Source organism: Pleurodeles waltl, chromosome 6 (assembly GCF_031143425.1).
Source record: "Pleurodeles waltl isolate 20211129_DDA chromosome 6, aPleWal1.hap1.20221129, whole genome shotgun sequence".
NCBI classification, from domain to species: domain Eukaryota; kingdom Metazoa; phylum Chordata; class Amphibia; order Caudata; family Salamandridae; genus Pleurodeles; species Pleurodeles waltl.
In genome coordinates, this window is record NC_090445.1 from 434,634,613 (window position 1) to 434,656,055 (window position 21,443).

General features: G+C 45.9%; 1 protein-coding gene across 2 annotated transcripts in view; it reads right to left on the reverse strand.

Moving 5' to 3' along the window:
* PIK3C2B (phosphatidylinositol-4-phosphate 3-kinase catalytic subunit type 2 beta) overlaps positions 1-21,443 on the reverse strand; it is a 304,990-nt gene that overhangs the window by 134,436 nt on the left and 149,111 nt on the right. For both annotated transcript variants that reach the window (XM_069238510.1, XM_069238511.1), the window contains exon 11: positions 3,934-4,129. In XM_069238510.1, coding sequence (XP_069094611.1) covers positions 3,934-4,129 — 196 coding nt within the window. The remainder of the gene's footprint in view (positions 1-3,933; positions 4,130-21,443) is intronic.

Here is a 21,443-nt window from a genome sequence, read left to right on the forward strand (position 1 = left end):
CCCCCAGACCCCTCTTCGGCCTGAACTCTTCTCATTCCACAGCAGCTACTCTCGTGAGACGGTCACAGCACACAGTGACTGTGGGTGCTGCACATTTTTCACATTCTGGCGAGGGCGTGAACCGCACGGCGGGAGGGAGGGAGAGGGGATCACATAGTCGAGGAAGTAAATCGGCCCAGGCTTGCTTTTCAAAAGCAATTTTATTTTTGCAGCAGCCAAAGGAGGCATGATGTAAGCAATCAAAGGGGTAGCTCAGTTGTCCTAGTTCTTTTGAGAGCGGTGCAACCCGCAAGATATCTCTGCTAGCTCAGTATCTGAGGCGTGTTCCAGAAAGCCATGCCACTTGAAGGACAGTTTTAGTGTCTATGGTTAATCTCACCGCTGTGCAACTTGAAAGATAGCTCTGCTGCTTACGGTTTCCCTGGAAGGTAGGTGACAAAGATTGAGCTTAAAGTGTCAGGCAGAAATGAAAGCCGTGTAGCCCAGATATAACTAAGCAGTTTCGGGTGTAAGCTTACCAGGTGGCACATACAGAATTTAACATTTAAAAATGTAATGCATCGTGGGAGTAGTTCCCTGATTCATTTCAACCGGGGAACTTAACCTGTAAAGAACAACCCAGGACAGGGGCGGTGAGCCTTGGTGGCATCTTGCATTTGTCCTTGAGCAACACTGAAAGCTGTGAAATCTTCTTGTTTGGACATGCTAACAACTCAATTATCTTTTTTTTGTGAGCGCGTTCAACGCAAATCCTTAATTAGAAACGTAGAATACAGTGGTAAGTATTACTGCAGGTTCTGGTTCTGTCCGCCTCCGGTGCTTGTACCCCAGGCCTGGTCCCTTCCCCCGCCCTGTTCAACTCAAAGTGCATTTCTTTCTAGATTCTGTGCAGACCACGCTGACGCTGTCAGAATAGGAGGAATCTGTACAGAAATCAGGTCCCTTTCAATCATTCCCAATATGGACCATCCAGACTACAACCATAAATTAACAAATTAACTCCTCACACACACTGGGAAAAAGCTCTATTAGCCTGGGTACTCCTTCAGGGAGGAACACAGCACTAAAGCTCAACAGGATCCCATATGATGGTTGCAGACTGACGCAGGCACCGCCCATGGTAGCAGAACATGTTTAAAAATAAAGCTGGCATGGCCAGTGAAGACAAAATCCACTGTTAGAACAATCTCATTCAGTAAGGACGCGGCGGTCGTCTCGCTCCATCTCCACTCCACTACCAAGGACACTGATTCCAGCCTTGGGCTATTTTGTCAGAACATAATGCATTCTGGGCCTTATAGTCTTGGTTTGCTTCTATACATACAATTACACTAATGCAATTCATTTTCAAATAAAAGAAGGCGAGTAATGGTGTACGTTACCAAAAGTGCATCACTGGGGAAAAAAAGTGCAGGGTAGGGGCACGCTCCTTGGGTTCCTCGATGCTAAGACTGTCTAGTAGACTTGAGTCCATGTCATGTCACCTCCATCTACCACCTGTCACTTCATGCCCCTTTATCTCACTTTCTTTTTAATTACAGCTTTCTACCATTGTTGCTGTTATCCTACATTTCACTTCTTCCAGAATCCCTTTCTGCCATTCTCACTCTCTCGCTCCGAGTGCAAGTCTGATGATGAAAAACAAATCACGGTCCCCAAAAATGAGTACTGGTGCCACCACTTACAGCCACCGATACAAATTAAGCACTGGCAATGACAGTGTCAGGTCACCACCCTAAATGGGACTGTAACCCATTAAAATAAAAAAAGACGACCAAAATGGGTGTATGTAAACAAATGGATACAGTCTCTTTCCCGAACCATGAAGCATACAAATACATGCAGATGCTACTACTCGTAGTTGCCCTGATTTAGGCTGAGGTCCACTAGTCCGAGCGTAGATGTCTGTCCCTATTAAGACAGAGCCTGAACCGATGCAATCTGCAGTCCGGAGTAGTAAGCACCGGCGTGTGAAGTGCAGCGATCACCATGGATGGAGCACCCGAGGAACCCGACAGCCAAAGCATCTCCACCCTGGCTTTCAACCGCTCCAATGCACCATGGCCGTGTGATGACAAGCCTTCGCTCAGGCAGTGATAGAACTGTGGGCTGCACTTCCGCAGGCAACCATCGTCAGGGGCACAGGACTCATCTAGTCTTACCGAAAATAGCCTTGCATCACCAGCATCCATTCAGAGACAGTCTTGTCACACACAACCTGCTCAAGTGGTCTCAAACTGAGCACAGCCACCTGCCTGGGAAATGAGGCGTAAGCTCACGGGTAAAGCAGTGCAGGCCTGTGGGCCACTGCATCTGACATTTTTTGGGTCCCTCTTGCCTAAGGTTCAGCATAGGAAATTGTTTTCTTTTTCCCACTCACTGCTGGGAAATCTTGACTAGTGTCTGGTCTCCTGCCAGGACGCAGACAGACTACACATGGGACAAAGGATAAGGGGCTGATCCAGTCCATGATCGATCAAGAGGGCCTGCAGTCCTAATGAGAATAGGCATGTCATGAACCAACATATCCCATCACATCAGAAGAAAGGTAACATTTGGAATAGCAAAAGGAACCCGACCACCACAGGGATCACCCAACAGTGGATTAGACGTGATCTAGTGCTGACCTATCAAGCTATTTAGATGCTTCTGGACTCCTTTTCTACCTTGGAGGCATCATTGCCAAGCAGGCATTCTCCCAGAGGCACTCCACTGCAGTGCAAAGCACCCATCTCACCAGAAGCATCCTGTCACAGCAGTTCCCAGTCTCAATCCCTCACTTACCCTCAGACTATCCTGGCACACACCCATCCACCCACCTGAAAATTATACTCACTACCTCAGAATAGGCGCAGGGTACACCAGGGCGTGCTGAGAGAAACCATCAGACCTGTCGGTTATGCCAACTCGTTAACTGTGTGCAGCAAAGCAAACTAGAGGCAACAGAAAGATGCACACACTTCAGCTTTAACAAAAAGCACTGCAGCGAGATAGTCACTTCATTCACCGTCCCTTCTCTTTGTAGATGGGCCAACTAGCCTCTCCCTCGGAGCCATGGGCCACACAGAGAAAACGGAGACTCAGCCCATTCTGAGTGTCCCAGGAGGAACCCTACAGAAGCAATGGATTAAGGGCATTAAGTAGGTTTGCCACAGCCATAGAATTAAGCTGCCATGGAACTTTTCACATAACTATGGATTTTACCCCCTTGCTATATTATCTGTCATGTGCAACATCATTTTTAGATTTCAACCGAAAGAAATGTTACTAGCTGAATCAGATCGAAAGGCACAAAAAAAAAACATGCGAGGTGTCGCTAAAGAGCAGATCTTGTACAAAGTTCATCCTGTCACTTTATAGTTGCGGATTGCTGCAATGAGGTGAATATTAATGTGTTTTAAAATGAAAAATTAATGAAGAAGTTCTGACAACGCGCTGCATCCCAGCACATAATTTAGTAAACCTTGTCACATCATTTTATCCTGCACAGCTGCATAAGTGCAATGGTCCTGTAGTGATCCTATATAGATACACTGGATCCAGGGCATAGGTGAGTTTGCACATACGTGCCATGATAACATACATATACATGGAATCAAGGGCATTGGAAGTCTGCCCCTCCCACACATCTACAGTACAGAAGAAGGAAATTCTGCCCAGTCACCTTGCACCTACCAGCATGCTATCATAGATGCATGGAATCCAGCTCCCAGACTGCTATTCGCTGCAACGTATGCTAAAATCTAGGGCCAAGCCATCTCAAAATTATTGTCACACAGATAAAGGGAATCGAGGGTCATCCAATATGTCTAGCATAGACATGCTACTATACATACACAGAGACTCAGGGTAAAACCAGCCGTGAACCACACAGATATAACAACCCACCTTACTGGTCAGTCACTATAAGTTACACAACAATTCACATCTCACCTTGCCACCCAGGTGATAGGGATCCGATGTGCAGCATAGATGGTAAAGGCAAGTGGACTCGTGAGAAGAGATGCATCTTGGGTCACATATTGCTTGCGATCCCCATGTACCAGTGTCTGGAAGTCAGCGTTGAAGGCACTGCAATACAACTGGACCAGGTCCAAGATGGCTGCCGTCACAGCTTCTACCACTTTCTCTGTAACACAGTGTACATCTGGCATCAGTTCCTTTCCCAGTGGATCTTAAGACACAATGCAACGGATGGCCTCATAGACTGCAATGCAATAGGTCTTGCATTTGCTTGAGTTAGAGCTATTGGCGTTGTAAATTAATAGCTGGACTTTTCTTGCCACGTAAATAGGTCACCCCTGCAGCATAATTTAAGGTGTAAGGGACCATTACTGATTTTTACTTATAAAACAGCTGCAGCGCTCCAATACCTCAGATCGAGTTCGGCAGAAGTAATTGTCATCGAAAACCGTGGAGATCTTTGAAGCTAACTAAAGCTGGAATACGGTATAACACATATGATAACAGTAGCTGTACAAACACACAAATAGATACAGCGGCCAGTGGCCCCCAGAACAGATTACAACATGTTGAAAAGCAGTGCTTGCGCGCTGCTATGCTCGCCCTAAAAAAAGGCTTTAAAAAAAATCTGTGTGTTGTACGTGTCCTTGTGTGATATAACAGGTCATCACCTAAAGTGCTCCAATACCTCCAGTTGAGTTAGAGCTATATAAAACTGCCCCAAAAAATAAAATAATAAATAAATAAAAAACGGGGACATTAGTGACTAATTATGAGATTTACCGGAAGTAACTGGCATCACCTCACTGAACTCTCCACCCCATCTCACACTCGCTTCTAAGTACATGGTACTCTGCATTTAATACCATGTACCATAAATACTGTCACACAGAGGGCAAAATACTCTTTCGTGGCATGCTTGTCATGCAGGATTGCTCCTAAAGATCATTCTGAATTCTTTCATGGGAACACCCCAGATCCTCCTTCTAATGAGAACTACAGAGTGTGCCCGGTTGTGAATTCGGGGTGACCCAACAGTTTTAATACAGGTAAATAGTCTGGAGATCAGATTTATTTAAGAGACGACCGGTGAATATATACTGCTTTGAAGAATGTAGTAAATGAAAGTAGAATGTTAATGAATTTGAAGAAAGGCAATATTTGCCTACTTTTATGTTGTACGTTGGTGGATAAACACTATAACTCCCAACATGGCTGCTCGGTACATAGGCCTGTTGGGAACTGCATTTCATTTTCACCTTCTGTGCACACGATCTAGTCTCCAACACTAAACAAAACAAGGAATACAGCTTAAAAAGTAATGATGATGGAATTGAGGGAGGCCAAACGCCATGGAGCGCGAAGGGGAGGGACAAAACACACAATGTGACGTAACTGGTAGTCATGCAAAGGGCTCCAATACCGCTGACCGAGTTTGCGCTAATTTAAACTTCAAAGCACTATGGCCACCATGCGTGCGAAGCAGTGAGACAAAAGAAAAAAGTAGTTTGCCCACACCAAAGTCTATCGGCAATCGTGCAATAATCCATGCAACAGGGTCAGTCTGCAAGGCATAACAAAACAGCCTCAAGGCGGGACAAATGTAAAGCATTTACCAATTATCTCAAGGGATTCCTAAAAGGCAAACCCAGGAACGAATGAAAGTGATAAACGCAAGATGGACATGGTGAAAGCCCACAGAATAGATTACAACATTTCGAAATGCAGCGCTTCTGCGCTACTATGCTCCACCTAAAAAGGGCCTCAAAATCAAATGGAGATCCCCTTAGTGCTTGGTCAATAAATTTAAGATTACATGCGTAGTTTTTCTGTTAGGTGTGAAATGGTCGCCAGTTCTGTTATTTTCAGACATGGCACATGGGATGTAGGCACACAAACTGTATCTCACAGGGGTGAGTTGACCAAACTAAGCTTAAAACTGAGCAGCATTCATTATCATGTGAGCACATCAACCGATTCAAAGTGGCAACGAGGCACAACTTGGACAAGGAGCACTGAAACTCGTAGGCTTCCAAAAAGTGAGTGATGAACAAAAGGTGCAAATTCTAGTGGGTGCTAACAGTGAAATCGCAGAGATGTAGGTGTCTGGCTGCAGGTCAGAGTACAAGGCAGGCAGAATTAAAGCTGCAGAATATTTGAGTGCAGGTCAAAGTATAAGGCAAACAGAAAAGAGATGCTAAGTACCTGGCAGCATGTCACAGTATAAGATAGCCAGAAATAAAGCTGCATAAGATCTGAATGCAGGTCACGCTGTAAGGTAAATAGAACCGCAGAATATCTGGCAGCAGAGTATTTGACAGCAGGGCACAGTTTAGGGTAATCAGAAACAGAGCTAATGAGTACCTGTCAGCAAGTGAAAGGTAACCAGAAACAGCTGCAGAGTATCTGCAGGGAGGTCACAGTGCAAGGTAACCAGAAACAGCTGCAGAATATATATGATGGCAGGTCACAGAACAAGAGTAAACATAAACCAAACTGCAGAATATCTGGCAGCAGAGTATTTGACAGCAGGGTACAGTTTAAGGTGATCAGAAACAGAGCTGCACAATATCTGCTGCAGGTGACAGTGTATGGTAACCAGGAACAGCTGCAGAATATCTGGCTGCGGGTCATAGTATAAGGTTACCAGAAAGAGCTGCAGAGTATCTGGCTGCAAGTGACAGTATAGGTTAACCAGAAACAGAGATGTAGAATATCTGGTTGCAGGTGAAAGTGTCTGGTCACCAGGAACAGCTGCAGAATATCTGGCTGCAGGTGACAGCCTAAGATAACCAGGCCAAGCTGCAGAATATCTGTACGTCATATCTGTAGGTCATAGCAGAAGATGCAGAGAGTCAAAAAAGCATAATGTTTGACAGCACGTGGCAATGGAAAACGTACAGAAATAAGTCTGTCCAGGACACAGATGACAAATTAAGATTCCCAGATATAAAACTAAAGAATGTGTAGCCGCATGCAACAGTATAAGGCACCACAGGTAAAGCTGCAAAACATCTGCAAGCAGATGAGTGTGGAACATACCCATACATAAAGCTGCAGGTGATCTGGCTACATTTGGCAGTGTAGAGAAAGAGAAGCAAAGCTTCGGAATAGCTGGCAGCAGGTAACGATATGTGACGCCCTGAAATAGAGCTGCAAAATATCTGTCTGCAGATGCCAACACAAGGTAAGCAGAAACAGAGCTCTAGAACAGCTGGCAGCAGGAGGCAGAGTAGGACACCCACAAATAAAGCTGATGTATAACTTGCGGTAGGTTATAGTGTAAGACCCAGAAATAAAGCTGCAGGATACTTTGCGGCAGGGGACACTGAAGGACACCCCCAAATTAAGCTGCAGGATACCTCACAACAAGGGGCACTGTAGGCTACCCAGAAATAAAGCTTCAGAATATCTGACCGCTCTTGAGAGTGTAGGGCACCCAGAAATAAAGCTGAAGAACACGTGTCAGCAGGTCATGAACAAGGTAACCTGAAACAGAACTGCATAGTTTCTGGCAGGAAGCAATAGAAATTAAGCTGCTGAAAACTGATAGCAGCAGGTCACAGTTTAAGACACAGGACCACAAAAGTGCAGAATAGCTGGCAACATGTGTCAGTGTAAGATGCAAAAAGCTGTAGGATACCTGGCAACAGGTGATAGCGTACGATATGTACAAATAAAGCTGCAAGATACCTGGTTACAGGTGCCAGTGTAAGATGCACAGAAGTAAAGCTGCTGCGAACCTTGCAACAGGTGATAGTGTACGATATGTATAAATAAAGCTGCAAGATACCTGGTTACAGGTGCCAGTGTAAGATGCACAGAAGTAAAGCTGCTGCGTACCTTGCAACAGGTGATAGCGTAAGATACACATAAATAAAGATGTAACGTACCTGGTTACAGGTGCCAGTGTAAGATGCACAGAAGTAAAGCTGCTGCGTACCTTGCAACAGGTGATAGCGTAAGATACACATAAATAAAGATGTAAGATACCTGGTTACAGGTGCCAGTGTAAGATGCACAGAAGTAAAGCTGCTGCGTACCTTGCAACAGGTGATAGCGTAAGATACACATAAATAAAGATGTAAGATACCTGGTTACAGGTGCCAGTGTAAGATGCACAGAAGTAAAGCTGCTGCGTACCTTGCAACAGGTGATAGCGTAAGATACACATAAATAAAGATACAAGATACCTGGTTACAGGTGCCAGTGTAAGATACACATAAATAAAGCTGCTGCGTACCTTGCAACAGGTGATAGCGTAAGATACACATAAATAAAGATACAAGATACCTGGTTACAGGTGCCAGTGTAAGATGCACAGAAGTAAAGCTGCTGCATACCTTGCAACAGGTGATAGCGTAAGATACACATAAATAAAGATGTAACATACCTGGTTACAGGTGCCAGTGTAAGATGCACAGAAGTAAAGCTGCTGCGTACCTTGCAACAGGTGATAGCGTAAGATACACATAAATAAAGATGTAACATACCTGGTTACAGGTGCCAGTGTAAGATGCACAGAAGTAAAGCTGCTGCGTACCTTGCAACAGGTGATAGCGTAAGATACACATAAATAAAGATGTAAGATACCTGGTTACAGGTGCCAGTGTAAGATGCACAGAAGTAAAGCTGCTGCATACCTTGCAACAGGTGATAGCGTAAGATACACATAAGGAAAATGTCACTTACCCAGTGTACATCTGTTCGTGGCATTAGTCGCTGCAGATTCACATGCTGTGCACATCCCGCCATCTGGTGTTGGGCTCGGAGTGTTACAAGTTGTTTTTCTTCGAAGAAGTCTTTTCGAGTCACGAGACAGAGGGACTCCTCCCATTTCGACTCCATTGCGCATAGGCGTCGACTCCATCTTAGATTGTTTTCCCCGCAGAGGGTGAGGTAGGAGTTGTGTATGCTAGTAATAGTGCCCACGCAATGGAGTGAATACGTATGTACATAATGAAGTTTAAAGTAATATATTTACAAATTTACAAATGTTCAAGATCAACTTCTAAACGGCTACAGGCTCCCGGGGAGGCGGGTGGGCGCATGTGAATCTGCAGCGACTAATGCCACGAACAGATGTACACTGGGTAAGTGACATTTTCCGTTCGATGGCATGTGTAGCTGCAGATACACATGCTGTGCATAGACTAGTAAGCAGTTATCTCCCCAAAAGCGGTGGTTCAGCCTGTAGGAGTTGAAGTTGTTTGAAATAATGTTCGTAGTACAGCTTGACCTACTGTGGCTTGTTGTGCCGTTAACACATCAACACAGTAGTGTTTGGTAAATGTATGAGGCGTAGACCATGTTGCTGCCTTACATATTTTGTTCATTGGAATATTTCCTAGAAAGGCCATGGTAGCACCTTTTTTTCTGGTTGAGTGTGCCTTTGGTGTAATAGGCAGCTCTCTCTTTGCTTTAAGATAGCAGGTTTGAATACACTTAACTATCCATCTAGCAATGCCTTGTTTAGAAATTGGATTCCCTGTATGAGGTTTTTGGAAAGCAATAAATAGTTGTTTTGTTTTTCGAATTAGTTTTGTTCTGTCAATGTAGTACATTAGTGCTCTTTTGATGTCTAATGTATGCAGTGCTCTTTCAGCTACAGAATCTGGCTGTGGGAAGAACACTGGTAATTCTACCGTTTGATTCAAGTGGAACGGTGAGATTACTTTTGGTAAAAATTTTGGATTTGCCGTAGAACTACTTTATGCTTGTGTATTTGAATAAATGGTTCTTGTATGGTAAATGCTTGAATTTCACTCACTCTTAGAGATGTGATGGCAATCAAAAATGCAACTTTCCATGTTAAGTATTGCATTTCACAAGAGTGCATGGGCTCAAAAGGTGGACCCATGAGTCGTGTTAAGACAATGTTGAGGTTCCATGAAGGAACTGGTGGTGTTCGTGGTGGTATAATTCTCTTTAGGCCTTCCATAAATGCTTTTATGACTGGTATCCTAAATAATGAAGTTGAGTGCGTAATTTGCAGGTAGGCTGAAATTGCGGTAAGATGTATCTTTATTGAAGAGAAAGCTAGCTTTGACTTTTGCAATTGTAGTAAGTATCCTACTATATCTTTGGCAGATGCGTGTAAGGGTTGAATTGGATTATTATGGCAGTAATAAACAAATCTTTTCCACTTATTTGCATAGCAGTGTCTAGTGGTAGTTTTCCTAGCTTGTCTTATGACCTCCATACATTCTTGTGTGATGTCTAAGTGTCCAAATTCTAGGATTTCAGGAGCTAAATTGCTAGATTCAGCGATGCTGGATTTGGATGTCTGATCTGTTGTTTGTGTTGTGTTAACAGATCTGGTCTGTTTGGTAGTTTGACATGAGGTACTATTGAGAGGTCTAGTAGTGTTGTGTACCAAGGTTGTCTTGCCCATGTAGGTGCTATTAGTATAAGTTTGAGTTTGTTTTGACTCAATTTGTTTACTAGATATGGAAGGAGTGGGAGAGGGGGAAAAGCGTAAGCAAATATCCCTGACTAGCTCATCCATAACGCATTGCCCTGAGACTGATCTTGTGGGTACCTGGATGCGAAGTTTTGGCATTTTGAGTTTTCCTTTGTTGCAAATAGATCGATTTGTGGTGTTCCCCACATTTGGAAGTAAGTGTTTAGTATTTGGGGGTGAATCTCCCATTCGTGGATCTGTTGGTGATCCCGAGAGAGATTGTCTGCTAACTGGTTCTGAATTCCTGGAATAAATTGTGCTATTAGGCGAATGTGGTTGTGAATCGCCCAATGCCATATTTTCTGTGTTAGGAGACACAACTGTGTCGAGTGTGTGCCTCCCTGTTTGTTTAGGTAATACATTGTTGTCATGTTGTCTGTTTTGACAAGAATGTGTTTGTGGCTTATTATGGGTTGAAATGCTTTGAGCGCTAGAAATACCGCTAACAGTTCTAAGTGATTTATGTTAAACTGTTTTTGCTGTATGTCCCATTGTCCTTGTATGCTGTGTTGATTGAGGTGTGCTCCCCACCCTATCATGGAAGCATCTGTTATTACGTATTGTGGCACTGGGTCTTGGAAAGGCCGCCCTTGGTTTAAATTTATACTGTTCCACCATTGAAGCGAGATGTATGTTTGGCAGTCTATCAACACCAGATCTAGAAGCTGACCCTGTGCTTGTGAGCATTGTGATGCTAGGCACTGTTGTAAGGGCCGCATGTGCAACCTTGCGTTTGGGACAATGGCTATGCATGAAGACATCATGCCTAGTAGTTTCATCACCAGTTTGACTTGTATATTTTGATTTAGATACATGGTCTGTATCACATTTTGAAATGTGTGAACTCTTTGTGGACTTGGAGTGGCAATCCCTTTTGCTGTGTTGATTGTTGCTCCTAAGTATTGCTGTGTTTGATACGGCAGAAGGTGTGACTTTGTGTAGTTGATTGAGAAACCTAGTTTGTGGGGGATTTCTATGACATATTTTGTGTGTTGTGAACACCGTCTTAGCGTGTTGGTTTTGATTAACCACTCGTCTAAGTACGGGAACACATGTATTTGCTGCCTTCTGATATGTGCAGCTACTAGTGCTAGGCATTTTTTAAAAACTCTTGGTGCAGTTGTTATTCCGAATGGCAACACTTTGAATTGGTAATGTATCCCTTGGAATACAAACCTTAGGTACTTTCTGTGTGAAGGATGTATTGGTATATGGAAATATGCAACCTTTAGGTCTAGTGTTGTCATGTAGTCTTGTTGTTTGAGCAGTGGGATTACGTCTTGTAATGTAACCATTTGAAAGTGATCTGATTTGATGTAGGTATCTAATGTTCTGAGATCTAGTATAGGTCTCAGACTCTTGTCTTTTTTGGGTATGAGAAAGTACAGGGAGTAAACTCCTGTGTTTATTTGTTGTTTTGGTACTAACTCTATTGCTTCTTTCTGTAGCAATGCCTGAACTTCTATGCCTAGAAGATCTATATGTTGTTTTCGGTGGGAGGTTTGGAGGGAATTTGAGAAATTCTATGCAATAACCATGCTGGATAATTGCTAAGACCCAAGTGTCTGTTGTTATTTCCTCCCAATGTTTGTAAAACTTGGTTAGTCTCCCCCCCAAGGTGTTATGTGTTGGGGATTTGTGACCTTGAAGTCACTGCTTGTTTGGAGGAGTTTTGGGACTTTGGAACTTTCCTCTATTCCTTTGAAATTGTCCCCCTCTATATTGTCCCCCGAAAACCTCCCCGCTGATACTGGCTCTGGTAAGTGGGCTTTGTTTGTGAGGTTGTGGCTTCTGTGGTTTGCCCTTGAAACCCCCCTCGAAATTGTGTCTTTCGAAATGTGGCTCTGCTCTGTGGGGAGTAGAGTGCGCCCATGGCTTTGGCCGTGTCAGTGTCTTTCTTAAGTTTTTCGATCGCAGTGTCCACCTCCGGCCCAAACAACTGCTGTCCGTTGAATGGCATATTCAGCACAGCTTGCTGTATCTCTGGTTTAAATCCTGATGTACGCAGCCATGCATGTCTCCTTATTGTTACTGCTGTGTTGACAGTTCTAGCAGCTGTGTCTGCAGCATCCATTGCTGACCGTATCTGATTATTGGAGATACTCTGTCCTTCTTCTACTACTTGCTGCGCTCTTTTTTGGAACTCCTTGGGTAAATGTTCAATAAGGTGTTGCATCCCATCCCAATGGGCCCTATCATATCTGGCTAGCAAAGCTTGCGAATTTGCAATACGCCACTGGTTTGCTGCCTGTGCCGCCACCCTTTTGCCTGCAGCATCGAATTTTCGACTTTCTTTATCTGGAGGTGGTGCATCTCCTGAAGTATGAGAGTTGGCTCTTTTGCGCACTGCTCCCACTACAACAGAGTCTGGTGTTAGCTGTTGTGTAATGTTCACTGGGTCTGTTGGTGGCGGTTTATATTTTTTATCTACTCTTGGAGTAATGGCTCTCCCTTTAACAGGCTCCTCAAACACTTGTTTGGAGTGTTTTAGCATTCCGGGTAGCATAGGAAGACTCTGATATTGGCTGTGTGTGGACGACAGTGTATTAAAAAGAAAGTCGTCTTCAATGGGCTCTGAATGAAGGCTGACATTATGAAATGCCGCTGTTCTTGACACCACTTGTGCGTAGCATGTACTATCCTCTGGTGGCGATGGTTTAGCTGGATAGCATTCTGGACTATTATCTGACACTGGTGCGTCATAAAGGTCCCATGTGTCAGGGTCATCTTGACTCATTCCTGTATGAGTTGGGGAATGCATCATTGGTGGAGTGGCTACCGGTGATGGTTGCGGAGAGTGATGTGGGGATGGTGGCGGTGTTACTTGTTTAGCCACCTTTGCGTGTGGCTGTTTGTCCTTGTCTTGGAAGGCAAGCTTGCGTTTCATTTTGACTGGAGGAAGAGTGCTGATCTTCCCTGTATCTTTTTGAATAAAGAGCCGTCTTTGTGTGTGATCTGGCTCTATTGTCTGTAATTCCTGTCGAAATCTATGTGTCTTCATTTGTGTGGACAGTCCTTGTTCCTCAGTGTAGGAACTTGTTTTCGGTTCCGAGGCCGGATATTTCGGTACCGAAACCTTTTCAGCTGCTTTTTTCGGCTCCGACAAAACCTTTTTTACTTTCGGCGTTGTGCTCTCTCGGTGCCGACCTGTTTCGGTGCCGCTGTCTCGGTGCCGAATTTTCTCTGAGCCACTATCTCGGGCCCGAGATTGCTATGTGCCGGTATCTCGACCGGAGTCAGATGACTTTGACACCAGCTCGCCCTTTTTCGGTGCCGATGAACGGTCACCTATTTTTCGGGTTAAGCCATGGCCTGTTGGCGGTGGCGTCCCCTGGGCTTTAGCGCTTTTCTCGTGAGTTCTTGGTTTCGACGTCTTACTCACGGTTTTAGGCATTTCCTCAGGATCGATCTCCTCAGAGTCCGACTCCTGGGTGGAGAATGTCTCTTCCTCCTCCTCGAAACGCTCTTGTCCTGTCGGCGCCTACGCCATTTGCAATCTTCTTGCTCTTCGGTCCCTGAGTGTCTTCCTGGACCGAAACGCTCGACAGGCCTCACAAGTATCCTCCTTGTGTTCTGGTGACAAACACAAGTTACAGACCAGATGTTGATCTGTATATGGATACTTGTTATGGCATTTTGGACAGAAGCGGAATGGGTCCATTCCATCAGCCTTGAAGAGACACGTGGCCGGGCCGACCAGGCCCCGACGGGGATGGAAAAAAAAAAAACAAAGGGCCACCGGAGCTCTTCTTAATTCTGTGTTGATCTGTTGTAAGTAACCCGATACCGAACGCAAAAAATACCGACGATTTTTCCGAGATTCTAACTAACTTTCCGACCCGAAACACGGAGCGAAAAGGAACACGTCCGAACCCGATGGCGGAAAAAAAACAATCTAAGATGGAGTCGACGCCCATGCGCAATGGAGTCGAAATGGGAGGAGCCCCTCGGTCTTGTGACTCGAAAAAAGACTTCTTCGAAGAAAAACAACTTGTAACACTCCGAGCCCAACACCAGATGGCGGGATGTGCACAGCATGTGTATCTGCAGCTACACATGCCATCGAACATAAAGATACAAGATACCTGGTTACAGGTGCCAGTGTAAGATGCACAGAAGTAAAGCTGCTGCGTACCTTGCAACAGGTGATAGCGTACGATATGTATAAATAAAGCTGCAAGATACCTGGTTACAGGTGCCAGTGTAAGATGCACAGAAGTAAAGCTGCTGCGTACCTTGCAACAGGTGATAGCGTAAGATACACATAAATAAAGATGTAAGATACCTGGTTACAGGTGCCAGTGTAAGATGCACAGAAGTAAAGCTGCTGCGTACCTTGCAACAGGTAATAGCGTAAGATACACATAAATAAAGATGTAAGATGCCTGGTTACAGGTGCCGGTGTAAGATGCACAGAAGTAAAGCTGCTGCGTACCTTGCAACAGGTGATAGCGTAAGATACACATAAATAAAGATGTAAGATACCTGGTTACAGGTGCCAGTGTAAGATGCACAGAAGTAAAGCTGCTGCGTACCTTGCAACAGGTGATAGCGTAAGATACACATAAATAAAGATACAAGATACCTGGTTACAGGTGCCAGTGTAAGATGCACAGAAGTAAAGCTGCTGCGTACCATGCAACAGGTGATAGCGTAAGATTCACATAAATAAAGATACAAGATACCTGGTTACAGGTGACGGTGTAAGATGCACAGAAGTAAAGCTGCTGCGTACCTTGCAACAGGTGATAGCGTAAGATACACATAAATAAAGATACAAGATACCTGGTTACAGGTGACAGTGTAAGATGCACATAAATAAAGATATAAGATACCCGGTAAGAGGCGACGGTGGAAGACACACTCAGGTAAAGCTCCTGAATACCTGGCAACAGGTGACAGTGCAGGACAGCTCAAAACACAGAAGGAGAGGGGAGTGTCCACCACCACACGTGTCCCAAAGCAAAGATCCAGAACACAGTATGGTGGCTTAAACAACGCTATATTTGTCAGTGAATTGCTACAAATCACTGTTGCCTAAATTACCAAGATTCTGTCGTGGCTAGGGGTAAGCCCAAGAGGAATCTGTCTCTCAACTATGCATTATTAGTATCAAGATTCCAGGACGGTGAGTGATTCCCACAGACCCTCTTTTCAACTCCTTCATGTTTCTTTCCCAGTTCTTGAAACTTGGAATGGTGGAAAACTCCCCTCTAAAGAAAACTTTCAGGTTTACATTTCATTGCCTTCTCCTGAACTATGGAAAAGCTGTCCTAGGTAGGATATCTCTATATCCCATTTAACATTATTTTGTGATCCATACTTTCACCAGGTAAAGAAAGCTCAATTGCAGCCTAAATTGGCATTCAACAGAGGGCAGACCCATGTAACATTTCTGGGTCTCACCCACTATTCTCTCTGTTACAAGAATGGAAACAGCCCAGAAACAAACATACCGTTCTGCCAAAAAACACATGCCAACCCCCAACAAGAGAAAATATCATTAAATGCCATTCCAAAACAATTCCTCCCATTAGCTGGAAGTTTAAATATTGCCATGATAAAATGTTGGACTTTTTAACCCCTTCGCTGCCAGGCCTTTTCCCCCTCCTGTGCCAGGCCTTTTTTTGCCTATTTGGGGCAGTTCGCGCTTAGGCCCTCATAACTTTTTGTTCACATAAGCTAACCAAGCCAAATTTGCGTCCTTTTTTTCCAACATCCTAGGGATTCTAGAGGTACCCAGACTTTGTGGGTTCCCTTGAAGGAGGCCAAGAAATTGGCCAAAATACAGTGAAAATTTCGTTTTTTTTAAAAAAAAAATGGAAAAGGTGGCTGCAGAAGAAGGCTTGTGGATTTCCCCCTGAAAATGGCATCAACAAAGGGTTTGTAGTGCTAAACTCAGCAGCTTCCTAGCTTTCAGGAACAGGCAGACTTGAATCAGAAAACCCAATTTTTCAACACAATTTTGGCATTTTACTGGGGCATACCCCATTTTTGCAATTTTTTGTGCTTTCAGCCTCCTTCCAGTCAGTGACAGGAATGGGCATGAAACCAATGCTGGATCCCAGAAACCTAACCATTTCTGAAAAGTAGACAAAATTCTGAATTCAGCAAGGGGTCATTTGTGTAGATCCTACAAGGGTTTCCTACAGAAAATAACAGCTGAAAAAGAAAAATATTGAAATTGAGGTGAAAAAAACATCAATTTTTCTCTACGTTTTACTCTGTAACTTTTCCCTGCAATGTCAGATTATGGAAAGCAATATACCGTTACGTCTGCTGGACTCCTCTGGTTGCGGGGATATATAGGGCTTGTAGGTTCATCAAGAACCCGAGGAACCCAGAGCCAATAAATGAGCTGCACCCTGCAGTGCGTTTTCATTCTATACCGGGTATACAGCAATTCATTTGCTGAAATATAAAGAGTAAAAAATTGCTATCAAGAAAACCTTTGCATTTCCAAAAAGGGCACAAGATAAGGTGTTGAGGAGCAGTGGTTATTTGCACATCTCTGAATTCCGGGGTGACCATACAAGCATGTGAATTATAGGGCATTTCTCAAATAGATGTCTTTTTTACACACTCTCCTATATTTGGAAGGAAAAAATGTAGAGAAAGACAAGGGGCAATAGCACTTGTTTTGCTAATCTATGTTCCCCCAAGTCTCCCGATAAAAATGATACCTCACTTGCGTGGGTAGGCCTAGCGCCGGCGACAGGAAACACCCCAAAGTGCAACGTGGACACATCCTAAATTTTGGAAAAAAACAGAGGTGTTTTTTGCGAAGTGCCTACCTGTAGATTTTGGCCTCTAGCTCAGCCGGCACCTAGGGAAACCTACCAAACCTGTGCATTTCTGCAAACTAGAGACCTAGGGGAATCCAAGGAGGGGTGACTTGCGGGGCTCGGACCAGGTTCTGTTACCCAGAATCCTTTGCAAACCTCAAAATTTGGCTAAAAAAACACATGTCCCTCACATTTCTGTGGCAGAAAGTTCTGGAATCTGAGAGGAGCTACAAATTTCCTTCCACCCAGCGTTCCCCCAAGTCTCCCGATAAAAATGATACCTCACTTGCGTGGGTAGGCCTAGCGCCGGCGACAGGAAACACCCCAAAGCGCAACGTGGACACATCCTAAATTTTGGAAAAAAACAGAGGTGTTTTTTGCGAAGTGCCTACCTGTAGATTTTGGCCTCTAGCTCAGCCGGCACCTAGGGAAACCTACCAAACCTGTGCATTTCTGAAAACTAGAGACCTAGGGGAATCCAAGGAGGGGTGACTTGCGGGGCTCGGACCAGGTTCTGTTACCCAGAATCCTTTGCAAACCTCAACATTTGGCTAAAAATACACATGTTACTCACATTTCTGTGGCAGAAAGTTCTGGAATCTGAGAGGAGCCACAAATTTCCTTCTACCCAGCGTTCCCCCAAGTCTCCCGATAAAAATGATACCTCACTTGTGTGGGTAGGACTAGCGCCCACGAAAGGAAAGGGCCCAAAACACAACGTGGACACATCACATTTTTTTATAAAAAGCAGTGCCTACCTGTGGATTTTGGCCTGTAGCTCAGCCGACACCTGAGGAAACCTAGCAAACCAGTGCATTTTTGAAAACTAGAAACCCAGGGGAATCCAAGATGGAGTGACTTGCGGGGCTCTGACCAGGTTATGTTACCCAGAATCCTTTGCAAACATCAAAATTTGGCCCAAAAAACACTTTTTCCTCTCATTTCGGTGACAGAAAGTTCTAGAATCTGAGAGGAGCCACAAATTTCCTTCCACCCAGCGTTCCCCTAAGTCTCTCGATAAAAATGGTACATCTCTTCTGTGGGTAGGCCTAGCGCCCACAAAAGGAAATGGCCCAAAACACAACGTGGACACAACATATTTTTTCACAGAAAACAGAGGTGTTTTTTGCAAGGTGCCTACCTGTGGTGTTTGGCCTGTAGCTCAGCCGGCCCCAGGGGGGGGGGCAGAAATGCCCTAAAATAAATTTGCCCCCCCAACCCCCACCCTCCCCCACCGGGAGCGACCCTTGCCTACGGGGTCACTCCCCCTGCGTGACATTGGCACCAAAAAACAAATCCCCGGTGCCTAGTGGTTTCTGCCCCCTTGGGGGCAGATTGACCTAAAATTGGCCAATCTGCCCCCAGGGGGGCAGAAATGGTCTAAATACAATTTGCCCTCCTGGGGAGCGACCCTTGCCTGATGGGTCACTCCCCATCTCTAAAAAAACACAAAAAAAAAATTAAAAAAACACAAAACAAAATTTGCCCTGGTGCCTAGAGGTTTCTGACCCCCCCCGGGGGTAGATCGCCCTAATAATAGGCCGATCTGCCCCCGGGGGGGCAGAAATGGCCTAAAATAAATTTCTCTCCCCCCAACCTCCACCCCCCCCGGGAGCGACCCTTGCCTACGGGGTCGCTCCCCCTGCGTGACATTGGCACCAAAAAACAAATCCCCGGTGCCTAGTGGTTTCTGCCCCCTTGGGGGCAGGTTGACCTAAACTCAGCCAATCTGCCCCCAAGGGGGGCAGAAATGGCCTAAATACAATTTGTCCCCCAGGGGAGCGACTTTTGCCTGATGGGTCGCTCCCCATCTCTAAAAGAAAAAACAAAGAAAAAAAAAATTCCCCTGGCGCCTAGAGGTTTCTGCCCCCCCCCCCCCCCCCCCCGGGGGCAGATCGGCCTAATAGGCCGATCTGCCCCCCAGGGGGGCAGAAATGGCCTAAAATAAATTTGCCCCCCCAACCCCCATCCCCCCCCCCCCCGGGAGCGACCCTTGCCTACGGGGTCGCTCCCCCTGCGTGACATTGGCGCCAAAAAACAAATCCCCGGTGCCTAGTGGTTTCTGCCCCCTTGGGGGCCGATTGACCTAAAATTGGCCAATCTGCCCCCAGGGGGGCAGAAATGGTCTAAATACAATTTGCCCCCCCCAGGGGAGCGACCCTTGCCTGATGGGTCGCTCCCCATCTCTAAAAAAAGAAACAAAAAAAAAAAACAAATTGCCCTGGCGTCTAGAGGGTTCTGTCCCCCGGGGGGGCAGAAATGGCCTAAAATAAATTTGCCCCCCCCCACCCCCACCTCCCGGGAGCGACCCTTGCCTACGGGGTCGCTCCCCCTGCGTGACATTGGCGCCAAAAAACAAATCCCCGGTGCCTAGTGGTTTCTGCCCCCTTGGGGGCAGATTGACCTAAAATCAGCCAATCTGCCCCCAGGGGGACAGAAATGGTCTAAATACAATTTGCCCCCCAGGGGAGCAACCCTTGCCTGATGGGTCGCTCCCCATCTCTAAAAAAAAGAAACAAAAAAAAAAATAAAAAAAAAAAAAAAAATTCCCCTGGCGCCTAGAGGTTTCTGCCCCCCCCCCCCCCGGGGGCAGATCGGCCTAATAATAGGCCGATCTGCCCCCCAGGGGGGCAGAAATTGCCTAAAATAAATTTGCCCCCCCATCCCCCCCCCGGGAGCGACCCTTGCCTACGGGGTCGCTCCCCCTGCGTGACATTGGCGCCAAAAAACAAATCCCCGGTGCCTAGTGGTTTCTGCCCCCTTGGGGGCAGATTGACCTAAAATTGGCCAATCTGCCCCCAGGGGGGCAGAAATGGTCTAAATACAATTTGCCCCCCCCAGGGGAGCGACCCTTCCCTGATGGGTCGCTCCCCATCTCTAAAAAAAAAAAAGAAACAACAAAAAAAAAAAAACACAAAAAAAAAAAATTGCCCTGGCGCCTAGAGGTTTCTTCCCCCCCTGGGGGCAGATCGGCCTAATAATAGGCCGATCTGCCCCCAGGGGGGGCAGAAATGGCCTAAAATAAATTGCCCTCCCCCCCAGGGAGCGACCCTTGCCTAAGGGGTCGCTCCCTTTGCGTGAAATTCACGCAAAGAAAAAACTCCCTGGTGTCTAGTGGTTTCTACCCCCCTTGGGGGCAGATTGGCCTCATCAAAATAGGCCAATCTGCCCCCAAGGGGGGCAGAAATGGGCAAAATATAATTTTCCCCCAAGGGGGGCGACCCTTGCCTAAGGGGTCGCTCCCCAGCAAAAAAAAAAAAACGTCCCTGGTGCCTAGAGGTTTCTGCCCCCCCCTGGGGGCAGATCGGCCTAATAGTAGGCCGATCTGCCCTAAGGGGGGGCAGAAAAGGCCTTCCTGAAAATATGCCCCCCTTGGGAACGACCCTTGCCCAAGGGGTCGCTCCCTTTTGTCAATAACAATAAAAAAAAAAAAATCCCTGGTGTCTAGTAGTTTCTACCCCCCTTGGGGGCAGATTGGCCTCATCAAAATAGGCCAATCTGCCCCCAAGGGGGGCAGAAATGGCCAAAATATAATTTTCCCCCAAGGGGAGCGACCCTTGCCTAAGGGGTTGCTCCCCACCAAAAAAAAAAAAAATGAAACAAAAAAAAAAAAAAAAAAATGGTCCCTGGTGCCTAGAGGTTTCTGCCCCAGAAAAGGCCTTTTCAAAAAAATGCCCCCCCTGGGAGCGACCCTTGCCCAAGGGGTCGCTCCCTTTTGTCAAGTTCAATAAAAAAAAAAAAAAATCCCTGGTGTCTAGTGGGGTTTCAAAAGCCGGATTGCAAGCAATCCGGCTTTTGAAACCCTCGGAGGGACTTCAAAGGGAAGGAAATACTTTTCCTTCCCTTTGAAGCCCCTCCGGGCCTCCCATCGATTGAAAGAGAAATGCTTTTGCATTTCTTTTTCAATCGCGCTGGAAGCTCTGCTTCCAGCGCGAGGAGGGAGGCCCCTGTGACACATCAGCGCGTGCACGCGCGCTGACGTCACAGGGGGGGGGGGGTGGGGGGGGGTTGGGGGTGGAAGGGGAAGGTCTTCCCCTTCCATCCCCGACTTGGGGGGGGGGGGGGGAGGGGGGTGCACGGGGGGCGCGCTAGCGCGCCCCCAAGTTCCCCTGTGCCATGGACGAGATGATCTGTCCAAGGCACAGGGGAACTGTAGCCTTGGACCAGATCCAAGGCACAGAAGCGGTTAAATGAATAAAAATTGCGTCTCAGAAAGACACTGCCTGGGAAAT